The sequence below is a fragment of the Marmota flaviventris genome, chromosome 9 (genome assembly GCF_047511675.1).
Source record: "Marmota flaviventris isolate mMarFla1 chromosome 9, mMarFla1.hap1, whole genome shotgun sequence".
Classification (NCBI taxonomy): Eukaryota; Metazoa; Chordata; class Mammalia; order Rodentia; family Sciuridae; genus Marmota; species Marmota flaviventris.
Window position 1 is genome coordinate 105,437,170 of NC_092506.1, and position 24,783 is coordinate 105,461,952.

Consider the following 24,783-nt stretch of genomic DNA (forward strand, 5'->3'; position numbering starts at 1 on the left):
TTCACAATCCAGTTGTGGTGCTGTTATTAGGAAAGCAGTTGAGGTGGCTGTTATAGATATCACCTCACAGTCTCTGTCCCCGTCTGAGTCGCCCTGTGGCCCTCACATAGGACCTTAATGATCAGGAAGAACATTCTTTCTCCGGGCCCTGTACTTGTCGGATTCTGGCCGCTTGGCCCTCCGGGTCCACTCACCTTGTGACCACGCTCTCTTCCTTTCCCCTGCGTCAGTGTCCACCGTGCAGTGTCCGAGTTTCAGCCACTATTCCGTGTGCACCAGCAGCTGCCCCGACACGTGCTCAGACCTGACGGCCTCTCAGAACTGCGCCACACCGTGCACTGAGGGCTGCGAGTGCAACGAGGGTTTCGTCCTCAGCACCAGCCAGTGTGTCCCCCTGCACAAGTGCGGCTGTGACTTCGACGGCCATTACTACACGATGGGGGAGTTCTTCTGGGCCACGGCCAACTGCACCGTGCAGTGCCTGTGCGAAGAGGGCGGCGACGTGTACTGCTTCAACAAGACCTGCCGCAGCGGGGAGGTGTGCGCCGTGGAGGATGGCTACCAGGGCTGCTTCCCCCGGCGGGAGACCGTGTGCCTGCTCAGCCAGAACCAGGTGCTGCACACCTTCGACGGCGCCGCCTACGCCTTCCCCTCCGAGTTCTCCTACACCCTCCTGAAGACCTGCCCTGAGCGGCCCGAGTACTTGGAAATCGACATCAACAAGAAGAAGCCCGACGCAGGACCTGCTTGGCTACGGGGCCTGCGGATCTTGGTGGCTGACCAGGAAGTCAAGATCGGAGGAGTCGGGGCTTCGGAAGTCAAGGTAAGACTCCTTGGTCCCTTTCAGTGTCTTCCGATGAGTCTCCTCAAGCCAAGGAACTTGCCCTTCTCATCAGGCTTTCCGCCTCTGCCCAAGAGTGGATTCTAGGAAGGGGACGGCTCCACAGGAACAGCACCAAGTGAGAATCTCAGGAGGAGCGATGGAGCAAAGCTGGAATTTCTTGAATTAGAATAGGACTTGTTCTCCACAAGAGCAAATGCGATACAATGCCAACTATGTGCCAAGCACTAGTCTAGGCCCTTTCCAAGCACTCTCATACTTAACCTTATGCAGCAGAAAATATTACCATTTTACAGATGACATAACTGAGTTCCAGAGAGGCTAAGTAACTTTCTCCAGGAACACACAACCACAAAATAGGATTCAAGCTCACACAGGCTGGCTCCAGAATCTATGCTCTTAACCTTGTACTGTACTAACTCTTCTACCTGTAGATGAGAAGCCGTGTGGGGTCATATAAAGGATATCTGCCCTGTCATATAAAGGATACCTCCCTCTGACCTGGTCTAAAATACTTTCTTCTAGGCATCCAGACTCAGATCATTAGTTCTAGAAGGAAGTCATCTAGTGAAACTATTTTCATATGAAAATCTCAAAGGGCCAAGTGAGGGCCCCATGGCTAAATGAGGCAGAGCTAGGATGTGTGTGTGTGTGGGGGGGGGGGGGGAGGGTAATCTCTGTCCTCCAGGCTAACATGCATTTTGTGTATCATCTGGTCTAGAAGACAAACGTCAACACAGTGCAGTCCGAGGAGGTGATAACATACACTGCCACCAACTGAAAGGGCTCTGTTTTCATTCCCATTGATAAGAGATTAATTTGGTAAAAGAATAGTGAGAGCTAGATGGGTGTCCGACAGTTAGACCATTAGATTCGCTCTGCATGCCCCCAAGGGACTGAGGCATAGGAAATGTAAGACTTAAAGAGAAAATGGAGCTGTAAAGAGGTGAAGAGGTACCCAAGTGGAGATGTGGGGCAGCAGGAGGATGCCATAGATCTGAGACAGTTTTTGCTCACAATTTTATTAGTTTGGAGCTAGCTTAGGGTCTAGAAAGCACACCAATGAAGAGCAAATGAGAGTTTCCAAAGAAAGTGACGAAAAAACAGTTGTGGTTTCCGTAGACCATCAGCTTCTTGATATTTCTCAAGAGCCAGTCACCCGGCAGAGCTGTGTCTTCATTCCACAGCCTCAGAAACAGGTGGCTGCTCTGTGTGTCCATGGAATTGATCACAGCGCTTTGATTTTTCAGTTGAACGGTCAGGAAGTGGAATTACCGTTTTTCCATCCTTCGGGGAAGCTGGAGATTTATCGAAACAAAAACAGCACGACAGTGGAGTCCAAGGGCGTGGTGAGCGTGCAGTACTCGGACACAGGCCTGCTGGACATCCGCCTGTCCACCGCCTACTTCAACTGCACCGGCGGCTTGTGTGGCTTCTTCAACGCCAACGCCAGCGACGAGTTCTGCCTCCCCAATGGCAAGTGCACCGACAACTTGGCGGTGTTTCTGGAAAGCTGGACCACCTTCGAGGAGATCTGCAACGGGGAGTGCGGGGACCTGCTCAAGGCCTGCAACAACGACTCGGAGCTGCTCAAGTTTTATCGGAGCCGCTCCAGGTGTGGCATCATCAACGACCCCTCCAACAGCTCCTTTCTGGAGTGCCACGGGGTGGTCAACGTCACCGCCTACTATCGCACCTGCCTCTTCCGCCTGTGCCAGAGCGGGGGCAACGAGTCGGAACTCTGCGACTCGGTGGCGCGCTACGCCAGCGCCTGCAAGAACGCAGACGTGGAGGTGGGCCCCTGGCGGACCTACGACTTCTGCCGTAAGTTGGGCTGTGCCACGTGGTGGTGGGGGGGACCCATGCCACACCCTCGCTTCTTACTCGGGACTCCTCTTCCTGGTGGGACTGAGGCCAAGGGCGAACAATGACTGGTATACCTTCCCCAGTCCCGTGTGCCCTCTAGAAGGCCCCTGGTCCCAAAGCTGACTCTTTCCCACCTTCGTTTTCATTTCTCATTCCACAATACCTTTTCATCACAGATGGGTCAGCCAGCCTATTGACTCATGGTTTTATCTAGCGAAGGGTACCACATGTCAAAGAACTAGAAAGCTTTGTGATGGTTCTGTAGGTGCCTTCTCCCTAGCAAAGAGGGGCTCCATTCATTTTGATAGGAGGTGATGGGTCAGGGAGCCTTTCAGGGTGTGGAGATTAGCACCACTCCCTGGGGGCACACCTGACAATGGCTACTAAGTGCATCCCATGTTGCTGGTTCTTTGTTTTGTCCCTAGAGTACCTGACCCCTCTCAGCAAGGCTGTGGCAATACTATTAGTCCTTAGAATAACTGCTGGGAAGAGCTGAGTCTGAATACCCTTGCTTATCAGGAGTAGCACAAAAGGGGAGAGGAGTAGCTGGTGGTGGGAGAGCCCATATCTGGAGCAAGAACCGCCTCACCTGGACTTCAGCACACATCCTTCTCTCACCAAAAAGTTCAGCCCTAAACCATTATGACTGCATCCTCTATATCTAGTTATTTCTCTTATTGCACTTCTTCCTAAGTTCAACTTTTTATTTTGAAATAGTTTCTAAGTTCCATAAAAGATGCAAGAATACCCATATACTCATCACCCAGATTAAACCATCATTAACATTTTGTCTCGTTTGTTCTCTTCACTCCTCTCCAACTGATAGTAATTTGCATACATACTGCACTTACTGAGACCAATACATATATACTCAGAACTATACATACTCTCTGTTTGAGAGTAAGTTACCTCTTGTGTTAGCTTTCTGACACTACATGTAGCAAAATACTTGAGATAATCAACTTATAAAGTGAGAAGGTTTATTTGGTTTCAAAGATTTCAGTACATGGTTTGTTGGCCCCTTTGCTTTGGGGCCTATGGCAAGGAGCATATCGGGGAGCAAAGTTGTTCACCTCATGGTCAGGAATGAATGAGAGAGGAAGACGAATGGTTAGGCTCCCACTGTCCTCTCTAAGAACAAAACTGTAGCGACCAGATCATCTCACTAGGTCCCACCTCTTAAAGATCCCCCCTCCAATAGCTTCAGTTAAAGGTGACTAAGGTTTTAAAATATGGGCCCTTTGGGGACATTTCAGATCCAAACTAAAGTGTCCCTTTACACCTGAATCTTCAGTGTGTGTTTCCTTAGGGTAAAAACCATCTCTTACGTAACCACAGTACGGTGATCAACCTTAGGAAACTTAACACGTATACCATAAAGTAACACCTATATTCCAGTTTTGTCAACTAACTCAGTAATGTGCTTTATGGCTTGTTTTTGTTTCTGTTTTGGCCTTGGTACAGATCTAGTCTAGGGAAACGTGTTTCTGTTGCCATAGCTCTTCAGTCTCCTTCAATCGGGAACAATTCCTTGGTTTTCTCTATGGCTTATGATCTGGGCAGTTTTGAAGGATTCGGCCTTGTCTTTTGTAACAGAATGCCCCCTTGGGGCGTGGTGTGCCCTCATGTGAGCTTCAGCTCACACCCCCACCCAGTGTCCTGCACGGGCCACCCATGGTTTTCTCATGGGCTCTGAGGGTGTGCAGAGGAGTACTGTGTCCAGCCACCCACACTGGTGATGTGCCTGCTGGTCACCCGGTCAGGGGTTGTCAGATGTCTCCTCTCTGTAGTCTCTGTGCTTTCCCTGCCACCAGCCAGCCAAATGGCAAATATCCTGTTGTTCACCAAAATCCCCATCCTTGACTCAGTGTTTGTTGCTGATTTTTGCTTGTGTCAATCTTTTGCATGATGATTACAAACTGGGGTCTCCAGCTGTAGTATTGTCCCTACTTTTTCCAGCCAGCAATTGTCACCCCAATGTGAGCAAGAGCCCTAACTCCGTCTCTCAGCTCATGCAGTCATTCATTCGCACCTTTCTTTGTCTCTATCTCACTCTCATCACTGTGGATGTGGATTTGTATTTTTTCCAGTGGCTTCTATTTTGTATTACACTTGTCAATTATTTGGGGGTGTTAAAACTTTTCTGGATTTGGTCTTTAAACTGGCTCCTGTGTCCTTTTGGCATGCCTCTCATTTATTTTTTTCTTTTCATTTCTTTTTCTTTACTTTTCTTTTTCTTTTTTTAGCACTTTCTTACTTTCTGACATAACTCGATGCTCCACATTCATCTCTCAACCTTCTCTGCCCCATGCTGGAATCAGTCATTACTCTAAGAAGCTCTGATTCCTTTTCATGGGAAATATTATTAGAAACCAAGACTTGGGTATTATTAGAAACCATTGCTCTTGGGTGTCTTTGCTTTGTCTCTAGGCCCTTTTGATAGACAGAGCTAAGAATTAATATGCATACACACATTACACACACAGGCGCACACACATCTTTTTGAATCTCTGATTTTCTGAACTTAGGAAGTCCAATGAGCAGGTGGAGGGGTTGGTGGCTGCCATCTCAGCAGAGGGCCTCTGTCTATGTCCCTGATGAGCTTTACCCACCCTGGAGAGGCATGAATAGTAGATTCTGTGAATTGAAAACAAGGCCTCTGGGAACATGCTCTTTTTATAAAGTCAGGAAAGCCACATCATTTTCTATTGGCCACCACATGTAGTGGGATCTTATGATGCTTTCCCAGAACATTCTCTAACCACTCTGAGCACCCTCTTTTGTCCCATCTCCAGCTTACCTAACACGGTTTTCACCCTTGTGTTCACACCCAGCTTTCTAGTTGTGTTTCACTCAGGTACAGAATTGCTGAGCCTCCCCCATGTCAAATCTGGTTGTTGCAGGCTGTTGGTGGCCATCCTTTTGGACAACTAATTCCTACCTGGCAGGGAATGTTCTGGACTGTTTTTGTACTGCAGGGAGCACAGTTTGTGTGTGCCAAGTTAGCCTGGTGTGATGGTGGTGGGCCTTCTTTTCCGGGGTGTGATGGCAGCTGAGCAGAACTTGTCACTGTGCCTCATTTGTGCCAGTGGAACTAGAGGGATCCCTTGCAAGTGCCTTTTTAGAGAGAGATTGTACAGCAGCAGCCACGTGGCATGTGGGTGGAGGGCCAGGGCTCACATTTGAAATCGTCCAGAGGTCTCATCTACTCTTGTGCACTTGGGTCTGGCAAGAAGAACTGAATTGTGCACACATGATTCATGGAGTCTCCAGGCACTGAGGGGTTAATACAGTTGAGTTCTGCAGAATGGGGATGGGATTGAGCGACACCTGCAGATCGGGAGCACCATCTTCTTTGTACTGTTTCCACATTCAGAATTTCCAACCACCCCTCTCTTTGGAAGAGCCAGGTTGTCCAATTAAGTAATTTCACAGAGTCATTTCAGGGGCGGGGGGAAGTTTTATTACTCCACGTCTGTATGTTCCAGACTTTCAGACAAATTCAGACAACACAATAAGTCATAAAGCAAGAGCCATTTAAATAAGTCATGTTATTTGCTATCACCATAAACCTGCAGTCACTGTTATAACATTCATAATTTAGAGACAAATGTGAAAATCCCTTCACACAGACATTTATAATCAGTGCTGAACTAGCCTTCAACTTCAAAGCCGTATGGTATTGTAGTCAACTGAAATGGAGAGAATCCTTTAGCCCAGAGGAAAAAACAGATTGGCTTCCAGTACGTAGTGCAGAACTATTGAGTTGGTACTTGTGGGCAGAGCTATTATTGCCATGCAATTTATTTCTCTGTAGTGTCCTTCACGTCCTTGGATTGTAAAACACTATTAAGGAATGATGATGGTCTGTGTAAGGGCCAAAGAAAGTTCTAAAGGCAAGATATTCTTTTCCTTGGAAATGGTGGGGACCTTTTCAAACAGTTGGGCCACATTGTCATCTCGTAGACAGATTGCTTCTGTGCTCCTGGATTCTGTTCCTGGAACACAATTCTGTCAAATTGTGGTCAACCAAAGTCATAGAGAGAAATGGGACGCTTACCCAGAACTTCACAGTAGGCAGCACATGCAATTTTGTGTGACTCCAAGACTTAATCTGTTGAGGAAGTGTCCTGGGAGGAAGTGCAGTTGGAAATGGAATGTGAAGTTGGCTTTGAAGGGGGCCATCCAGGCAGGGAATGGGTGTGAGCATAGGTGTGGGTGACCATGTGCAGAGGGTGGTGAGGAGGTGGAGGAGACCAGAGGGTCCCTGGAGCAGAGAAACCAAGGATAAAGAGAGAGACATTGGACCAATTTGTAGAGTAAAAATGCCTGCAGAAGGCCTGTCTATATAAGAGAGGGAAGTACAAAGAGAAAGGGCGTACTATTTATTGAGACCATAATGGACTTCATATACTAGATTATTAGCCTTCGGAACAGTCCTATAGGTAAACTTGGCACTTATTTAATAAAAGAAGACATGGAAGCTCAGAGACATCAGTAAGTCAGTTAAGAGAACAGCATCCCCACGTCTCTGGTCCCAAGGTACATGTTGTTCCTAGCACATCATTAGCTCCCGAGTCTACGTCAGGAGACCTGGATTTGAATCCTTCTCTGGCTCTTACTAGTTAGATAAGTTAAATCACTGAACTTCCATGTCCTTGCTTGTAGGATAGGGAGGGTAAAACCTGCCTTACTGTCCTGAGATGGGGTAAACATGGGCGTAGGATGGTGCCTGGCACGTGGCAAGTACTTAATTCTGGCCTGTAGTCTCAGAATCTTCTACATGGAAAACTAAGCACACTAATGGGCCCTGTGAATGTGGGATTTTCTGGGTCTTTGGTGACCCCCAATGAGGATGACGATGGTGCCCCTCACATGCATTCATTGAGCTCACAGTGCTACACAAGCATGAATGCCCACAGCTGTGCAAACGCACGCACACTGCGCACACCTTTCTCCAGCCTGTTTTCTCTTTGATCACCTTCAGCTCTGGAATGCCCAGAGAACAGCCATTTCGAGGAGTGCATGACCTGTACAGAAACCTGTGAGACGCTGGCCCTGGGCCCCATCTGCGTAGACAGCTGCTCGGAGGGATGTCAATGTGACGAGGGCTATGCCCTGCTGGGCAGCCAGTGCGTGACCCGGAGCGAGTGCGGCTGCAACTTCGAGGGGCACCAACTTGCCACCAATGAGACCTTCTGGGTGGACCAGGACTGCCAGATCTTCTGTTACTGCAATGGCACAGACAACAGTGTCCACTGTGAGACCATCCCCTGCAAGGATGACGAGTACTGCATGGAGGAGGGCAGCCTGTACTCCTGCCAGCCACGCACCGACGCCTCCTGCATCGTCTCGGGCTACGGCCACTACCTTACCTTTGATGGCTACCCCTTTGACTTCCAAACTAGCTGTCCACTCATCCTGTGCACTACAGGAAGCCGGCCGAGCTCAGACCCTTTCCCCAAGTTCATCGTGACAGCCAAGAACGAGGACCGGGACCCATCACTGGCCCTGTGGGTCAAACAGGTGGATGTGACTGTGTTTGGCTACAGCATCGTGATTCACCGCGCCTACAAGCACACCGTGTTGGTGAGTAGTCACAGGCTGATCTTGAGGAGGGAATCGTGGGTACATGAGGACAGAGGTCCTGGGTTGACTAGCCAGGCTGCAGCTGAATCGGGCTGGTCTAGCATCCAAAGAAAATCATAGTGTATTGGGGCAGGCCGACTTTGGAGAATTTCTGTCACTATCTTACAGACTAGGAAACTGAGGCTCAGGGTGAAGAAAGAATTTGCCCAAGTCACAGACCTCAAATTGGCAGAAGTGCCAGCTTTAGAAATGTACCTTTCATATTATAGCAGGGTCTGTTGGAGAGAGAAAATTGGCCCAGATTGAAATCCCAGCTTGGTGACCTCTATGCATCCTTGGGCACAGAGGATGCAGAACCTCCAGTTCTGTCATGGGTCTGTAAGAGGTTGCATGTCTCAGTGGCCTGTTGTCCTGATCTACCCTTTCCCTGTTTTGTTCAGAATGAAACTTGCCTTCTCTGGCCTCTGCCATCTCTTCTAGTCTCCCCGTGGCTCCCATGACATCCCAGAGTTCAAGGGTCTTGCTCACATCTACAGCAATCTCTTTACTCTCTGGGCTTCAGGACCCTCTTTTTTACCTTCCCAGCTTTTCCACCCAAGAGCCCCTGCCCTCCCTTGGTTGTGAAGACAGGGGCAGCAGGGCAGAGGTGGAGTTCTGAATGCCCCTTGGACTGCCCAATGATGGCAGCCCAGGCGACAGGACCAGCCCTTCCTTCTCCACTATCTTGTCTGAGCACGATGTGAAATATGAACAAGCTGACCAGCAGCCTCTGCGTGGGCATCTTGGAGGAGCTGATTTAGGGCGTTCACCTTCTTGACATTATCTTCATGGGTCTGTGTCATAACTCGTCTGTCTCCAAGGGGCTGCCTTTTCATCTTTACAATTCTCAGCTAAACTTGAACTAAACTAACCACGCTAAGCTCAAGTTCTCTGAGTAGCTCTACTGTGTTTCCCCCCTGGGATTCACTCTACTTTCTCTGACAAAGAGGGGTCCCAGCTTCTTGAACTGTCATCCTTTACCTTCATTGGAAATAAGACGCCTGCTGGCATCTAAGGCAGCAGTCTTAGCCTGCCTTTTCGTCTTCACTTTCTTGGATATCAGGAACCTAAATCCCAGCTGCTTCCTCTATGCCTCTCCTAGCAGTTTAGTCCTGAATCCATTACTTCATTAATCTTCTTGTATTTTTTTTGTGTGTGTCTGACTCCCTCAGTTCCAATCATGGGCTTGTTAAGGATAGGATCCACACCTCATTCATCTTTATGTTAGGTGCATGTCTAGTGCCCTGCACACAGCAACACTCAAAACACTTGTGAATAAATGAGGTGATAAAGTGACCCCTTTCCTCCAAGGTCCCTGTGAGTTTCCTTTTGCTGCTGGCCACGTTCTTTGGCAAGCTGAGAGATTAAACGAGCCAATGAGGCTAGTTAGGAATGTATCAGAGGCTCTGCTTTTTTCTAGCAGATGTCTGCACAGTTGAAGCTGCCCATTATAATAACTTCCCTCTACTCCAGTTTCATTATAGTTTAAAACAAATACATCAATCATTTTATCCATGTAGCTGGCATCATATTTGTCCTTTCCCCTCCTTTAGCCTCAGCTGACAGATCTCCACCCCTAGGTTTAGACATTTTCATGTAGTTACTTATCTCCTTGACATTCACCACCTTTGCACCTTTCTACCTTTTGGGGTTTTTTTTCTTCTTCTTCTTCTTTTTTTAATAAGATCTGTTCATAGGTCCTGTCCCACCTACTTTATTGGGCAGAGTCTGCTTTATGTTACATTCTCAGTATTTAGGTGGATGGACACCTGAGGCTGCACACCTTGTGTTCTGATCTCCTTTGCTCTGTGTCCATGTTGCCCTTTATTTTTAAGTGCATGAGTCATTGGATTTAGAGCCCACTAAATCCACTGTCACCTCATCTTAATTACATCAACTAAGACCCTGTTTCCAAATAAGGTTACATCCATGGGTCCCAGGGATAAAACCTCAAAATATCATTTGGGGGAACACAATTCCACCTACAACTGGGGGCGATTAGAGAGAAATGGGCATGCAGGAGGATCTGATAAAAGGGGTAAAGGGCCCTGCCAGGGCCCTTCATTTCAAGTCACCCAGAAGTCCTAAGTGCCCAAGCTGAGAACAGAGTAGCTGGCTTTCAAAGCCCTGGCAAGAAGACCAAGCTCAGGATGCACTGGAGGTTCTTTCCTTTGGGGGCCCCAGGGATGGATTTAGCATCTACTTTGAATTATTAATATGTTTTATGGGATCTGCTTATTCGATGATTTGCATTTGTTTTGACCATGATGTTATTATTAGTCACCATCTCTCCCTGAGCCTGAAGAGTAATGGCTGTCATGATGACAGTGTGAAATGAAATGCAGGACAGAACACACCCCAGAGCCCTCAGTCACTGCTGGCGCTCTCAGACATGCAGGGTGACATGGAAGTGATTCCTTGGGACAAGGATTCTTCTGTGACTCTGAGCTTTCTCTGAATTAAGCATCTGCAAAGGCGAAAGAAAATCCATTAAGTCTAAAGAAGGTGGAGAAAAACATGCTATTTATAGACCAGGCTGGGTGATGGGAAGAGCGGCAGGTGAGCCTGGGCAGGTGAGCTGCGGGATGCTGCTCTCGCCTGTCCCAGGCCAGGACTGAACAGAGATGGCCTCTTTTCCAGACTCATGTCCAGGCCAACAGGGAAGTTTTAGGGGTCTTCAAAGCTTGAGTCCTTATCACCAGTCTTGTCACCATCAGAGAAGAGTGAGGTGTTTGAGGGTCACTCTGACTTAGTTTAGTTTGACAATCTGATATTGATGCCTGTTCTGTGCCAAGAGATGAAAGTTTCTTGAAAGATAGTATCAAACATGAAAATAGAAGAAATAAAAAAAAGTAAACAAGTCTTCTAAGAGAGCTCAGAGTGTGGGGGAGCGACGGACCTGTTAACAGTGTCAATGTAATGCAAAGTGCTGTAAAAATGTTTCAAAGGGCCACAATTGTGAACAGAGGAGGGGTTGCCCCAGTCAGCCTGGGGCTTTCAGGGAGGGCATCTTGGCAGGGATGACCTAGATCTGAGCCCTGAAGGAGTATATCTGCTATGCTGAGAGTGACAGGAGGGTGTCCAGGGGAATATCCAGGTGGGAGGTAAAGCCTGGGTGTGACCACTGAAGAGGCTGTAGGAGGCCCGGGCTAGTTGTTTAGAGAGAAATGCTACAGAAACTCAAATGTGTGATCTTATTCCTGATACAGTCTATGGATCCTGCATCTGTAGATTCAACCAGCTTAGGGTTGGGAAAAAGTAGACAGACAGGTAGATACATATATAGATCTATAGATGTGTGTGTGTACACACAGACATGTATAAAATTGCATGGATACTGAACATGTATAGATTTTTGTGTCATTATCCCCAAGCAAAACAATATAACAACAATTTGCATAGCATTTATATGGTATTATGTATTATAAGTCATCTAGAGATGATTTGAAGTATATAGGAGGATGTGTATAGGTTATGTGAAAATACTGTCCTATAAGGGACTTGAGCATCCTCAGAGTCTGGTGTCCATAGGGGTCCTGAACCAATCCCCCATGGACATGGAGGGGTGATTGTATTTAAATATCCCAAATGTTTCCCCACACTGATCCCTATGCCTTCCTTTCTTCCTCCTCCATCCATCAAGTCCTGTTGCCATGCCAACCTTCTCCTTTTCCTCTGATCTCCTCCCCCTCAGCTCCCTCTTTCCCTCTGTATCTCACTTCCAGAGAGATTCAAGGCAGTGGTGGCACAAAAGCGGTCTCATCCATGGGGTGTCAGAGACAGAGAGATGTGGAGCCTGCCAGAGTGTCTTTCTCAGGGTGCTCCTTGGCAGGGACAGAATTTGCAAGCCTTTTAGCTTTAATGCCATTATTTTTGCCTCCCAAGGTGTTGCCTCCCATGTGACACCAGGTAGCCCAGAACACAGAATTCAGGGACCGCGTGGTGGCACACATCAGCCACCTTTGAGTGCACAGCTTTTGGTTTTCTGCTCATAAGCCTCTGGTGCGGTTCAGAGTCTCTGCAGCCTTGGCTTCCCTAGGTGACCTGCAGAGCCTGTGTTCTGCATTTGCACAGGGCCACCTCCTTCTACCTCTAGGCCTCCTGGGTTAGGAAGCCGTGCTTACCAGCACCCTCTCCCTTCTCCTCCCCCTCCAGGCACCCTGGCTCTTGATGGCTCCCCACGGCATCCTCTGTCCTCCTCTCTTCCAGGCACAAAGATGGAGGCATCTCCTCTCTCCTCACCCCTTGCCTTCCCAGGGGCCAGGCCTTCTTTTGTCTTTAACCTTTCCTTTTCTAAGAGGTCTTTCTCTTCAGCCCATGGACATACTTACTGTAAAGTAAACCCTCCTCCAGTTGTTCCCCAGTCTCCCTCCTCCCTTCCCAGCCAGACTCCTCCATTGGTCATCTCTGCTTCTGTGTCTCCTCCTGGCTATTTGCTTCCAGAATCTGACTTACAGCTATATCATCAGATTCTCTTATTAAGACCACAGGTAGCTTTTCTTTCAAAAGACTTTTTTTTTTCAGGCTTTATGTCATGGCCTCTTTGTCATGTGGGACACTGCATATGAGGCCCTCCTCATTCTTTGGTATCTGGTGTGGGCATCATCTTCTGCAGGCAGCCTTGAACCTTTCCTCAGGCCATGTCTGGTGCCTATGCATCTGTTTGCCTCTATGCTTTTATCAGCTGGTCTTACTATCTGTTTATGTTCTTGTCTCTGCCACATACCATTGAGCTCTTAGAAAAAGGGCCTATGCTTCATCCCAGCCTAGTACAGTGCCTGGCACTCAGTAGTGCCAACTAGATGAATGAATTCAACCTGGACACATTTTCATAAGAGAGGACAGAGTTGAGTTATTTTGAAGGGTGAGCAGTGCCTTGTGGAAGGGTGTGGAGGAAGGGCCTCCTTGCTGATATAGGGCCGGGCCCTAGAAGCAAGGCTTGAGATGGACACTCTTGGGAAATGGGGGAAGCACTGGGGAAAAGAGCCCAACACCCTTGTAATCTGACCTGGAGACCATCTGTAGCCTGGGTGGCCAGAAGCTCTGAGTATGACCTGCACCCCAGGGTCAGTCCTCAGTGTGGTCAGTCATTGACCAAGGGCTATCCAGGGGGTGGAAGAGTTGGAGTGGGTGCTCATTAGTTTGTGGACAAAGTGGGTCCCATTGAACCAAGTCCAGCTGAGTTTTGGGGAGCCCACAGTCAGAGTCTGGGAATGGGACCCCAGATAGGACATGGAAAGCATCAGTCCCACTTGAGGCATAGGACTGGTGGGATGAGAAGACATAATTGGTCCTGTTAAGAAACTACAAACTGTGAGTACAGCTGGTGTGGAGGACCAAGTGGGCTGGCTCTGAGAGGCAGGGCCCCCTGGAGAGCCCAGTGGGGTGTGCTGAGCATGTCAGACTTTTCATCATGACCTGGAGAGGGTTTTAAGTATTAGCTCAATTGCTTTCAATTGTCTTTTAAAGATGGCAGGTGTAGGTGAATGAAGGAGAGGGGCCAGCCCAGGACCAGGGAGGTAAGTTAGGAGGTGATTCCATCTGAAGGGTGAAAGATCATGGGCATCTCAACTAAGGTAGGAGCTGTGTGGTTGTGAGGGGGCTGGAAGAGAGATGCAGGAGGTCAGGGGAGGGACTTCTGGTCAGAAAGCACTGTTAAAACACCTGCTTCTCTCTCAAGGACACCCAGCTCTCCTGCTCTCTGTTGCCCTGGCTGCTGTGAGCATCTGGAATCCCCTATTTTCTGTCATGCTCTAACCCAGCCCAGGCTCTAAGATGTAACTTATCATAATCAGAATATTTCAAGGGCACAACAGTTCTGGAGCTTAATGTTAAGGGATTTCCCTGTTGTCTGACTTTAGAAATATATGTGAGGAAACAGGTGTCAAGTGTCCCTTTCATGTGATGTATTGTGCTGTGGATCACCACGAAAGTCAAGAGGGGAAGGTGGACATAAAGGTCAATAAAATGCAATCCCTGCCCTCAGGTTGCTCATAATCTTGCAGGTGAGACAGAAGCATATACAACCAACCATGATATAAGGCAGATGGTGTTGTTTGCATCCATGGCAGCACGCACAAGCTTGATCTTGGCCCCAAATGGAGAAGAATATAAGAAAATATAAATAACATGCTCTGCTTTCCTGGGCAAGGAAGTGATTAATTCTGACCATGGTCTTGGATTTCGAAAATCTTGCTTTACAGGAGAGGGGACACTGGAGCAGGGTCTGGAGGACAAGAGGGATGCTGACAGGTGAAGGATGGCATGCCAGGCAGAGGGACCAGTGAGTTACCCTAGAGGATGAAGTCATCCTCCAAGAAAGAAAAAAAAAATCACACAACTAAAGGAATTAATAAATTGGGACTCGCCTAAAATAAATCCACAAAAGAGCTGGAAATAGAAACACAAAAGTCCTAGTTTTGGTATTTTAGTCTAAACTTTAATTGAATTCTTATTACCCTCTCATTACCTTGGAGAAAACAATTTGAACTCCTGGGGGAAAATAATGTTGTATAAACAGAAGGCACTGAAATAAATAGGTATATTAGTGTACAAAGGATAGACATTTAAGTCTGTTCAAATCCTAATAATAATAGTTGACTGCCATAAACAACAGTACATGCAAAGATTCCATCCAACCTGCCCAAGCTCCCCTCTGGGACTTATCTTTCTAGAAATTGGGAGGGCTGAGGACTCTGGGCCAATTGTACTTCTCCCCTCTACCCTTCTTCTCTTACAGGTCAACAGTGAACGGCTCTATTTGCCCCTGAAGTTGGGACAAGGGAAGATAAATATCTTTTCCTTTGGTTTCCATGTGGTGGTGGAAACTGACTTTGGCCTGAAGGTTGTGTATGACTGGAAGACCTTCCTGTCCATCACGGTCCCTCGGAGCATGCAGAACAGTACCTATGGCTTGTGTGGCCGCTACAATGGCAACCCTGACGATGACCTGGAGATGCCCATGGGTCTGCTTGCACTGAGTGTCAGTGAGTTTGGGCAGAGCTGGGTGAAGAGGGACACCTTCTGCCAGGTGGGCTGTGGGGACCGCTGTCCATCCTGTGCCAAGGTTGAAGGTTTCTCTAAGGTGCAACAACTGTGCAGCTTGATCCCCAACCAGAACGCCGGCTTTGCCAAGTGTCACAGCAAAGTCAATCCCACCTTCTTCTACAAGAACTGCCTGTTTGACTCCTGCATTGATGGGGGTGCGGTGCAGACCGCGTGCAGCTGGCTGCAGAACTACGCCAGTACTTGCCAGACTCAGGGGATTGCAGTGACCGGCTGGAGGAATTACACATCCTGCTGTGAGTTCTCCTCCTTATCTCTCCCTATAGCTTCTCCCTTTTCTTGATTGGTGAGGGAGGACAGTCTTCCAACTCCATAGAAGTAAATCTATGTAAAGTAAAGATCGAGTAAAGTGATTTAAGGATATGCACTTTGATATTGAGTTCATTATATGAAACAAAATATGTAACCTCCATTTTCTTATCTGTAAAATGGGGTTAATACCACTTATTCAATGAGTTACCCTGGAGGATGAAATACAATCAGACATATAAAGCACTATGCGTGGCATTCGGATTCAGCAAGTGCACAATAAAATGTTAACCAGACACTAGTGGGGAGAGAGTCAGCTAGTTAATTCATTCTTCCATTCTAGAACTTCATGGGTCCACCATGGCATTGATCATTTATATGCTTTCTCTAAGTGCATCATTCTATTTGATTCATAGATATCACATTCCAGTCTTTGTGCTTATGAAATATAGCAGAATATTAAAAGCATTAGAGTTCCTGGATTCTAGCCTTGACTCTGTCCTTAAGGGTCTGTGTGACCTTGGAGCAATTTACTTTCCATCCCTTGTGCTCAGTTTCCCCCTCCAAAGAGCAGTGTTAATGCTGCCTGTACCACTTATGCTACAGAAACGTCAGGAGGATCAAATTAGGTAATTGGAACACCAGCACGTGCAACGCATGCTGAGTGGCGTTATTATATTAATGGCTTGCTCTGGGCCAAGCCCAGTGCTAAACGCTTTATCCACATTATCTCATTTATTCTTCTCAATAACCCAATTAGGCAAGGAGAAATTGAGACTCAGAGGAGTTAAGTAACTTGCCTAAGATCATAAAATTTCAGTGGCAAAGTTGGCATTTGAACTTCTAACCCCAAAGCCCATACACTATTCTATGGACTATGGACTGGGATATTTGCTTGCATTTAGCATGTGCAAATAGGAAAAGGTTGGGAGGGGAAACCACCGCTGGTCTTTGGCTAACCTGCCGTGGTTTATTTCCCCATCTCAGTCTCATTAAGTACTGCAAATTTCTTTTAGAAGATCTGACTGTATAAAAAGGCTATATAAATTGATTCTGAATGCCTAGAGCTCTAAGTAAGGGATACAGCAGGGTTCCCCGAGAATCGACTCCCATTTTCATCCTGTAAAAGGAAGATTTGGATGAAGAACCAGAAATGGAATTGTGGTTTAATGTTCACACACTTTACATTCCACATGCAGTCCCTGAGAGAGAGAGGGTGAAGAGGGGAGAGGGACGGAAAAGGTGCCAATACCGTTTGATCTAGGCTCAGTCTCTGAGCCAGGGAGGTGGGGACATGGTGCCACTAGGGGTGACTTTCCAGATGAATTGGTCTATAGTGTTTTCAATAAAATAAATCTGCCTATGAAAAAGTCAAGGTCTGGATAAATCCCTAGAGCTATGTGGGTGTCACTTATAGGCTGAGAGAGCTTGGCTTCCTCTAAATCAGAAAACCACACTCTGGACCCAGAGGCCTTAACATGGTGCAGGATCAGTAAACCAGTTTGGAAGGTGAGACTTCCTCTCCCCTTGAGAAGGGAAACCTCTTCACCCAAGGTTTCCTCTTGAAAACTTACTACAGGGAGCTCCCCTTACCTGTTGCCATGGCTGGTGGCTGTACTGCTCTCTGGAGTGGCTGGTATTAGGGGGCCACCATCCAAAACCTGTCAATTCTAATGAACAGGGAAAGGCACTGGGGACTAATACCAGGAACACTCACCTCAACTGGTGGTCTCAATTTTTGTCACTCATGGGAAAGAAAAGGAATTGAGTTAGCAAGCCCTATAACCTTCTTTCCAAGGAAGAAGTTCATCCTACCCCACTGGGCTTGGCTAAGGATAAAGGATATGAAGACAATTTTTCTTGTCTCCAGTCCCCTCTACCAGTAACTCTGTCCTCTCCTCTCCTTAAAGTTCTGCCCAGACATTGGTTACTTTGTTTTTATGGCTAAACTTGTCATGGGGAGCTCCACCTATGGCACTCAGAGCCGAGTCTGCCCCACCTCCATCTGAGTCTTGGGCCCCATCCAAGACCAGCTGCCTCCAGGACATCCCAGGCTGACACATCAGAGCCACCAGGTGATAAAGAACAGTTCCCATTGCAAGGGTTTAGACCTTCCTTTGCTTCAGCATTTCAGGACAAGGGCAAAGATCCAAAAGACAAAGCACCAGAAGATATGGTGGTAATGGAGGGCAGGAAAACTTTTAAAAAGTTATAATAAATACTTGGAAGACAGTATGTGGGTGGGGAATAAGGCACAGCTGGAGGTCACTTAGTCTTCCATTTTGAATTCCAGAAGCAGGGAAAATCTGCAAGTGATTGAGTAGGACCTCATCTATTCAACAGAAAACCTGGCCTGAGCATGGTCATTTGTAACTCTATTTGAGGTGACTTTGACCTCTGAGAAGTGAGAGCAGGACTGACCTCCATCCCTCTCATTCTACTAAAATTAATCCAATTCAATACTCACTGAGATATGAGAAATGGTGCTTTCAGAAAAAAAGGGGTTAAGTCAGATTGCCCTTTAAACTTGTGCTTTATTGGCAAAAAGGTAAAATGCCTGTGTTTTTCAAAGATATTGGCTGTTCGTATCAATAGGATAATTTATTACTCAATTATCTTATTTGTAAATGCATTGGAAAAACCTCTCCACCCAAGTTGAACAAATGGGCTGAGGGAGAAGGGGAGGTAAATTGTCTTAATTACCAACCCCTTCTTAAAATTCCTTCAGCCGAGTATCATTCTCCCAGCCCCTTAATGTGGAACTTAGAGCAGCGGATGGTGAGAATACAGTTACAGAAGCGATAACTAGTAACTGAATCCCGCCTTAGCTCTTGCTGTGGGCTTTTCTGGGTGGGCTGTGTGGACTTGTTTCAGTAGGCAGAGACAGTGTTCTCCTCAGAGATGTGACCCCGAGGAGACTCATCACCTGATGTATTATGGGAAGCCATCAGTCAAGGTCAACTATCATTATCATTTTCCCTTTTACCAGAGGGAGTTTTTGCTATTTCAGGGTCCTGAGTCCAAAGTCCTATAATTGTGAATTTTCTTACTTATTCCTCTGCATATCCAATAAAATTTAATCGAACTCTTAAAAAGTAATTCCTGCTCTGACTACTATAACTAGTACTACCATGGATATCAGAAGCTATCATTAAAGTACCGCACTTTGTCACTTGTGGGAAGGAAAAGCAAAGTCTGGATAGCATCAAAAATTGTATCTCATTTTATCTGAACTATTACCTGATGAGGGAAACATCTCATCCCCATTTTACAGATGAGAAAACAAAGGTTCAGAGAGGGAGAGGAACCTGACCACATTGACCCTCCTAGTTATTGTTAGAGCCAGGGCTGAAAACCAAATCAGTCTAATTCCAAAGCCCTTGTCCATTCTGTTGTGTATTATTGCTTTCAGTGGATCCATTCATCCTGCTGTCTCCTCAGGGCACAGATGCTAAAAGGATCTCCTGGCCACAACGAAAGTCACAGTCTTGACCACAGTGAAAATCCAGGTGCAGAGCCAGGTGTCACTTCTCAGCTCTCTAGACTGCATTCAGGGGTAGAAAGAAGCAGCAAATCAGTATAAGGAATTTGAAAGTTTGTTTTTGAAAATCAAATGTAATTGCCCACCTGCCATAATTTCAGCATTGCTTTGGATGCCATGGAAGAATCCAAAGCATAAGACTTGGAGTTTGTAGACTAGTTGAAGAAATAGGACTCATTTGAAGTACTTGAAAGAACAACGAACTTCTTCCCAGATATTAACTCATATTGTAGAACTTCAAACACTGTTAATACTGGCTCATGAACAAGTTAAACCAAATATATTAGTGATAAAAATAAAACAAGTTAATATTGGCACATGAGTGAAAGGTCAATCAGTGAAAATATGAGACTGTCCAGAAATAACCCCGAACACTAAATAGAAATTAGTATATGGTCAAGCTGGCATTGTAGATCACTGGAGAAAAAAATATATCGTTTAATAAATAGTAAAGGGACGAAGGGCAAATTAGCTGGGAATAAAATAGCTAAATCCCTTCTTCTCTCCTCACTGCAAAATCAAGTCCAGACAGAAGAAAGATTAAATTAAAAAATTGAATTATAAAAGTACTGGTAAAAAACTAAGGAGTTTTGCTATTTTTTAGAAATCTTGTAGTAAAGAAGGCTTTCCTAAGCAAAACACTCTAAAGTTGTAAAGGAAAACCTGATAAATTTAACAGTATTAAAATTTCATATCTCTTCATAGCAAAAACATAATCAAAAACTGAAACAAGTACAAAAATTTTTAAAGGAAGCAAAGTGAAAGACAAGTGATAAATGTTTTATAACACATGTGACACATAAAAGCCTCTTTTTAATTTATAAAAAGCTTTTACAATTTAATAAGAAGAAAATTTAACCACACAACATGTGCAAAGAATATGAAAAGGCAATTCACACACAAAATACTATACAAATGGATTAAAAACAAATGAAAAGATGATCCACTTCACAAAGAAATGCAAACTAAGTGCAGATACAGCATTTTTAACTTTTCCTATTTCTAGGAATCAGGATAGATGGTGCGAAGCAGTCAGTGAGAATAGATTAAATCTATTGGCACAGCCTCTTTAGAAGGCAGCTCAGTGGCATCTGTCAAAAATTTAAGGGGTCAGGCATGTAATTCAATGGTAGAGCTTTTGTCTAGCATTCATAAGGCCCTGGGTTCAATGACCAGCACTGAAATAAATAAATAAATAAATGTGCATACCCTTTGACTCAGAAATTCCACTTTTAGGAACTTATTCTACAGACTCAGGAGGACAAGAATATATGTACAGCAATATTCACTGCCACATCATCATAAATGCATAAAATATACACACCATACAGTGGAGCAAAAACAATAATTCGAGACTAAATGGAAGAAAATTGCCATGAAAAAGCAATGAACAGAAAGATTTGTAGATTGTGTTCCTGTTTATGTAAAATAATAGTAGGTACAAGATGCACATATGCACACACACATGCTTGTATATGCATAGAAAATTTCTGGAAGAATTGATTGTAATTGTTATTAAAATTTTCCTTATGCACTGATATGGTTTGCATTTTCTATCATGTGCAGATAGTATCCTTTGAACTAAAAATACTTTTAAAAATGTACAGTATATTGTAGTAGTGGTCCTATGAATCTATGCTTGTATTAGAATTCGTAGAATTATGCATTCCAAAAGAACATTTCACTACTAGATAAAATAAACCCCCAAAACATATTGTATATTGTTGTTTAGGATAGAAGTTCCCAAAAAATTGTAATTGTAGTGGTGCCTTTAGTATATATTGATTAAGATAATAGCTTTTCCAAAACTTTCAAGCAAAAACTTACCCTTAATGATTGGCTAATGCTTACTGAAGACTTCTGTGCCCAGCACTGGCCAAGCATACAAACTCATTTAATCCATTACACCCACCATGAGGTAGGTGCTGTTGGAATCTGCATTTTATAGAAGAGGAAGCTGAGGCTCAAAGAGGTGAAATAACTCTCCTGGGTCATTTGTCAGAGCCCACATTCCTCACCAGGACCCTACCTGTCTTCCTTAAATGCATCTAGATGCCCTTGAAAAATGGTAGAAATGGCTGTGCGCAGTGGCACACACCTATAATCCCAGCGGCCCAGGAGGCTGAGGCAGGAGGATTGTGAGTTCAAAACCAACTTCAGCAAAAGCCAGGTACTAAGCAACTCAGTGAGACCCTGTCTCTAAATAAAATTCAAAATAGGGCTTGGGATGTGGCTCAGTGGTCAAGTGCCCCTGAGTTCAATACCTGGTAGCCCCCCACAAAAAAATGGTAGACAGCGCACACACACACACACACACCACTGCACATTTGCCTTCTCAGTGATCATGGGGCCCAGCTGTCTATGGTAGAAAAACCACTGGTTTGCCAAAACAGTCCTGTAGAAGTTTTGAGGTAAAGACATGTGAATTGACATTGGTACAGAAGTGAGTTCTATGGATGAGAATCCCAACTGGAATTTGAAGAATGGGGAATTTGAATAGGCTAAGAGAACAAAGAGTGGCCTGAAAGAGAGATCAATGTGAGTGAGGACCTAACGCTGGAATGGTGAGGAAACATCCCTAACCAAAGTGAAGGTCCATGTTGGGAGGTGAGTTTAAGGAGACAGGTAATAAAGATCTCAAAAACCAAGGGTTTTTTTTCTGTCTGTCTGCACGTTGACCCATTATTTAATCAATAACGAGCCAGATGGAGGCGTTCCATAAGCAGAGGGTAACAAGGAGGAACAGTGGCGGGCCTCACACCTCCTCCCTCACCTCTGGCCTCCATCTTCCTGAGCAATCGCTGCGAGAAAGCCATTTACAGTGCTGCGCAACTGCGCGAGTCTTGACTTGTCTCTTCTGTCCCAGCGGTCACCTGCCCTCCCAACAGCCATTATGAGAGCTGCGTGAGCGTGTGCCAGCCCCGCTGTGCCGCCATCCGCCTAAAGAGCGACTGCAACCACTACTGCGTGGAGGGCTGTCAGTGCGACCCAGGCTACGTCCTCAACGGCAAGAGCTGCATCCTGCCGCACAACTGCGGCTGCTACTCAGACGGCAAATATTACGAGGTATGGGAGCCAGCCGGCCGTTTCCTCCCTGCCCATCATCAGACTCCTCTCCAACTCCAAGAGGGTGGTCAGAATTACCAGGTCTTCTCCCTCCATGATGAAAACCGTAGTGCTGATTGTCAGGAAGGTGGGAGAGGGCGAAGAGGCTAAGGACCCTTCGGAGGAAGCGCTAGCTCCTTGCCAGATCCAGAAGAGCAGAGCCTGTGCCCCTCACCCTCTTCTCCTCCCTCTCAGGCCTTTCTCTGGAGCATGGGCCCTTCTCCTTTCCTCTCCTGTAAATCTCAGTTTGCAAGCTTCTGACATGGCTCTAGTTTGGAAATATGGTGGCTGTGAATCTGACATTTGTAGCTGTCTTAGCTAAGGGTATTTTTAACTGGAAAATACAGTGCTTGAAGCTGGGAGGAGTGGCCTTCCCTCTCTGACTATTGAAACTTCCCCACAAGTGCCCTTTGTCATTCTGATGTCATCCCCAGGGAGTTAGGGCTGCTTATTGACACACCCTCTCTGCTTCTCTCCCTATGGGAGCTTAAGCACAGAGCTTAGCCCTTTTATCACTGTTTCCCAACAAAACCTATTTGCTCACTAAGTCATTTTACTTTTTAGACTTTGTAATCAAATTTCCCTCCTTCCTTTCTTTCCTTCTTTTTGTGCTGGGGATTGAACCCAGGGCTTTCTGCCTGCTAGTCAAGCTATACCCCCAGCCCTGTAATCTTTCTTACTGTGCCATAACACTAAGCTAGAAAAGGCCCTGCTACAGGTCTTCCATTCACGGTTCTAACCCCTTTTCTGTTTAAGAGACATCAACACTTAGGTGGGTGAGTAGACAGTTAACAAACACAAATACTGAGAGTCTGCTGTTTGCAGACCTCGATGCTGATGATATTGTGAGACATGAGATTGTGTGATCCCTGCCTTAAGGAACTTAAAAAATAGATTCAGGAGAGGAAAAGAATAAATAATAAAATAAGAATTACAAAATAACATATCATTAAGTGAAAAAGAATACCCCACTGAATGAATCAATTTTAAATGAAGGAGTATAGTAGCCTTTAAAAGAAATCTAATTGAAACGTTTGAATTGGAAATCAACTAAGCAAAAAATAAATAATGTCTTCTTTTTGTAAAGATGGATTGACTTGTTCAAGGACAACTAAGTTGTCTTTGGGAATAAATAAGAGATTAGAGATGTCCACGTTATCTTCAGACATTACCTTCAATTTCATTGTCGTTGGAAAAGGTATTTTAATTCTATGTTAGAAAAAAAGAGAAGTAGAGTAAAACAGTAGAACTAATCAAAGAGGACTGCTAAGAGCCAAGTATATGATGAACTCCCCCACATGTGTCCTTTGTCACTCTGATATTGTCCCCAGAGTGTTTGGGCTGTTTATTGCCATACCCGCTCTGCTTCTCTCTCTATGGGGGTATTGAAGTTAGCTCTTAGAAATATTTAAAAGAAGAGGCAAAACATGGAGGAGAAAATAATAAGGTCAGTATTCTCATAATCTTGGAGAAAAAATAATCAGGCTCAAAACCCAAAGAACATTCCTCTATTTTTTTGTCTCTTAGCCAAAAGGCATCTATCAACTGTGTCATGCACCCCTCTGCAGGTATCCTGCATATTGGTGTGGCATATGGGAATGAGACCTGGGTTTGATCCTAGCCATACCACTCCTGGAAGTGTGACACTGAACCAACTTGCATTTCTCTGAACTTCTGTTTTGCTATGAATGAAACATGGCTAAAAATACCAACTCCATTGGGTCCTTGTATAAGTGACCTAAGCCAGGTGCCCAGCTTAGTACCTGTCCCCTAGTCATTCAGTAATTGGTAGCTGCTATTATTGTTGTTGTTGTTCTCTTGAGAAACATTTCATGAATAACAGTCCAGGCATGTTAATGAAACGATGCATATAAAAGCCCTTGGAACTCTCAAGAAAGGCACAGAACAGCTCTGGGCAGCCATTAGTACTATAAACATTATTATCTGGCTTTCATCAGAAAGTCAGTGGGTTTTGACAACAGCTTCTATCTGGGAAGCAGCAAACTCACAGAATAAACAATCCACATCCACTTGCCACAGTTCAAACAAGCTTGGGGGCTTGTTTATACAGCAGATTTCTTTGGAAATAAAGAGAGACATCTAGCTATTTGCATGTAGGGTAATCACCAGCTGTGGCTGTCATGTCTAATTAAGGTAAAGAAAGCGGCATGGGGCCAGCCACTTTCCTGAGATGATAGTTTCATGATCAAGTCCTCCTGTGGATGAGTTATTTACCCTTGACCACATATCCACATAGATTAGGTTGTTTTCTCTCTCTACCAATGTAATGTCTGAGTTTTTATCAGAGAGAGGCCAGACTAACCACTCAATTATTCCATAAATCTGATAAGAGAAATGAAGTCAATATGTGAGGCTGCTGGCACCCAGAATATGTTATAGATCTGGAAGAAGAGAAGACTTAGTTCCAGGAACTACCTAACTTTGAGGATGAAAGAATTGGCAAAGGCACGTTGCAGTGAACTGGACT

General features: G+C 45.5%; 1 protein-coding gene across 1 annotated transcript in view; it reads left to right on the forward strand.

Moving 5' to 3' along the window:
• Positions 1-24,783, forward strand: part of Tecta (tectorin alpha) — a 67,034-nt gene that overhangs the window by 23,272 nt on the left and 18,979 nt on the right. Inside the window, exons 8-12 of the mRNA XM_027930635.3 lie at positions 231-823; positions 2,092-2,665; positions 7,695-8,296; positions 15,075-15,636; positions 22,057-22,256. Of these exons, the coding sequence (XP_027786436.3) occupies positions 231-823; positions 2,092-2,665; positions 7,695-8,296; positions 15,075-15,636; positions 22,057-22,256 (2,531 nt within the window). The remainder of the gene's footprint in view (positions 1-230; positions 824-2,091; positions 2,666-7,694; positions 8,297-15,074; positions 15,637-22,056; positions 22,257-24,783) is intronic.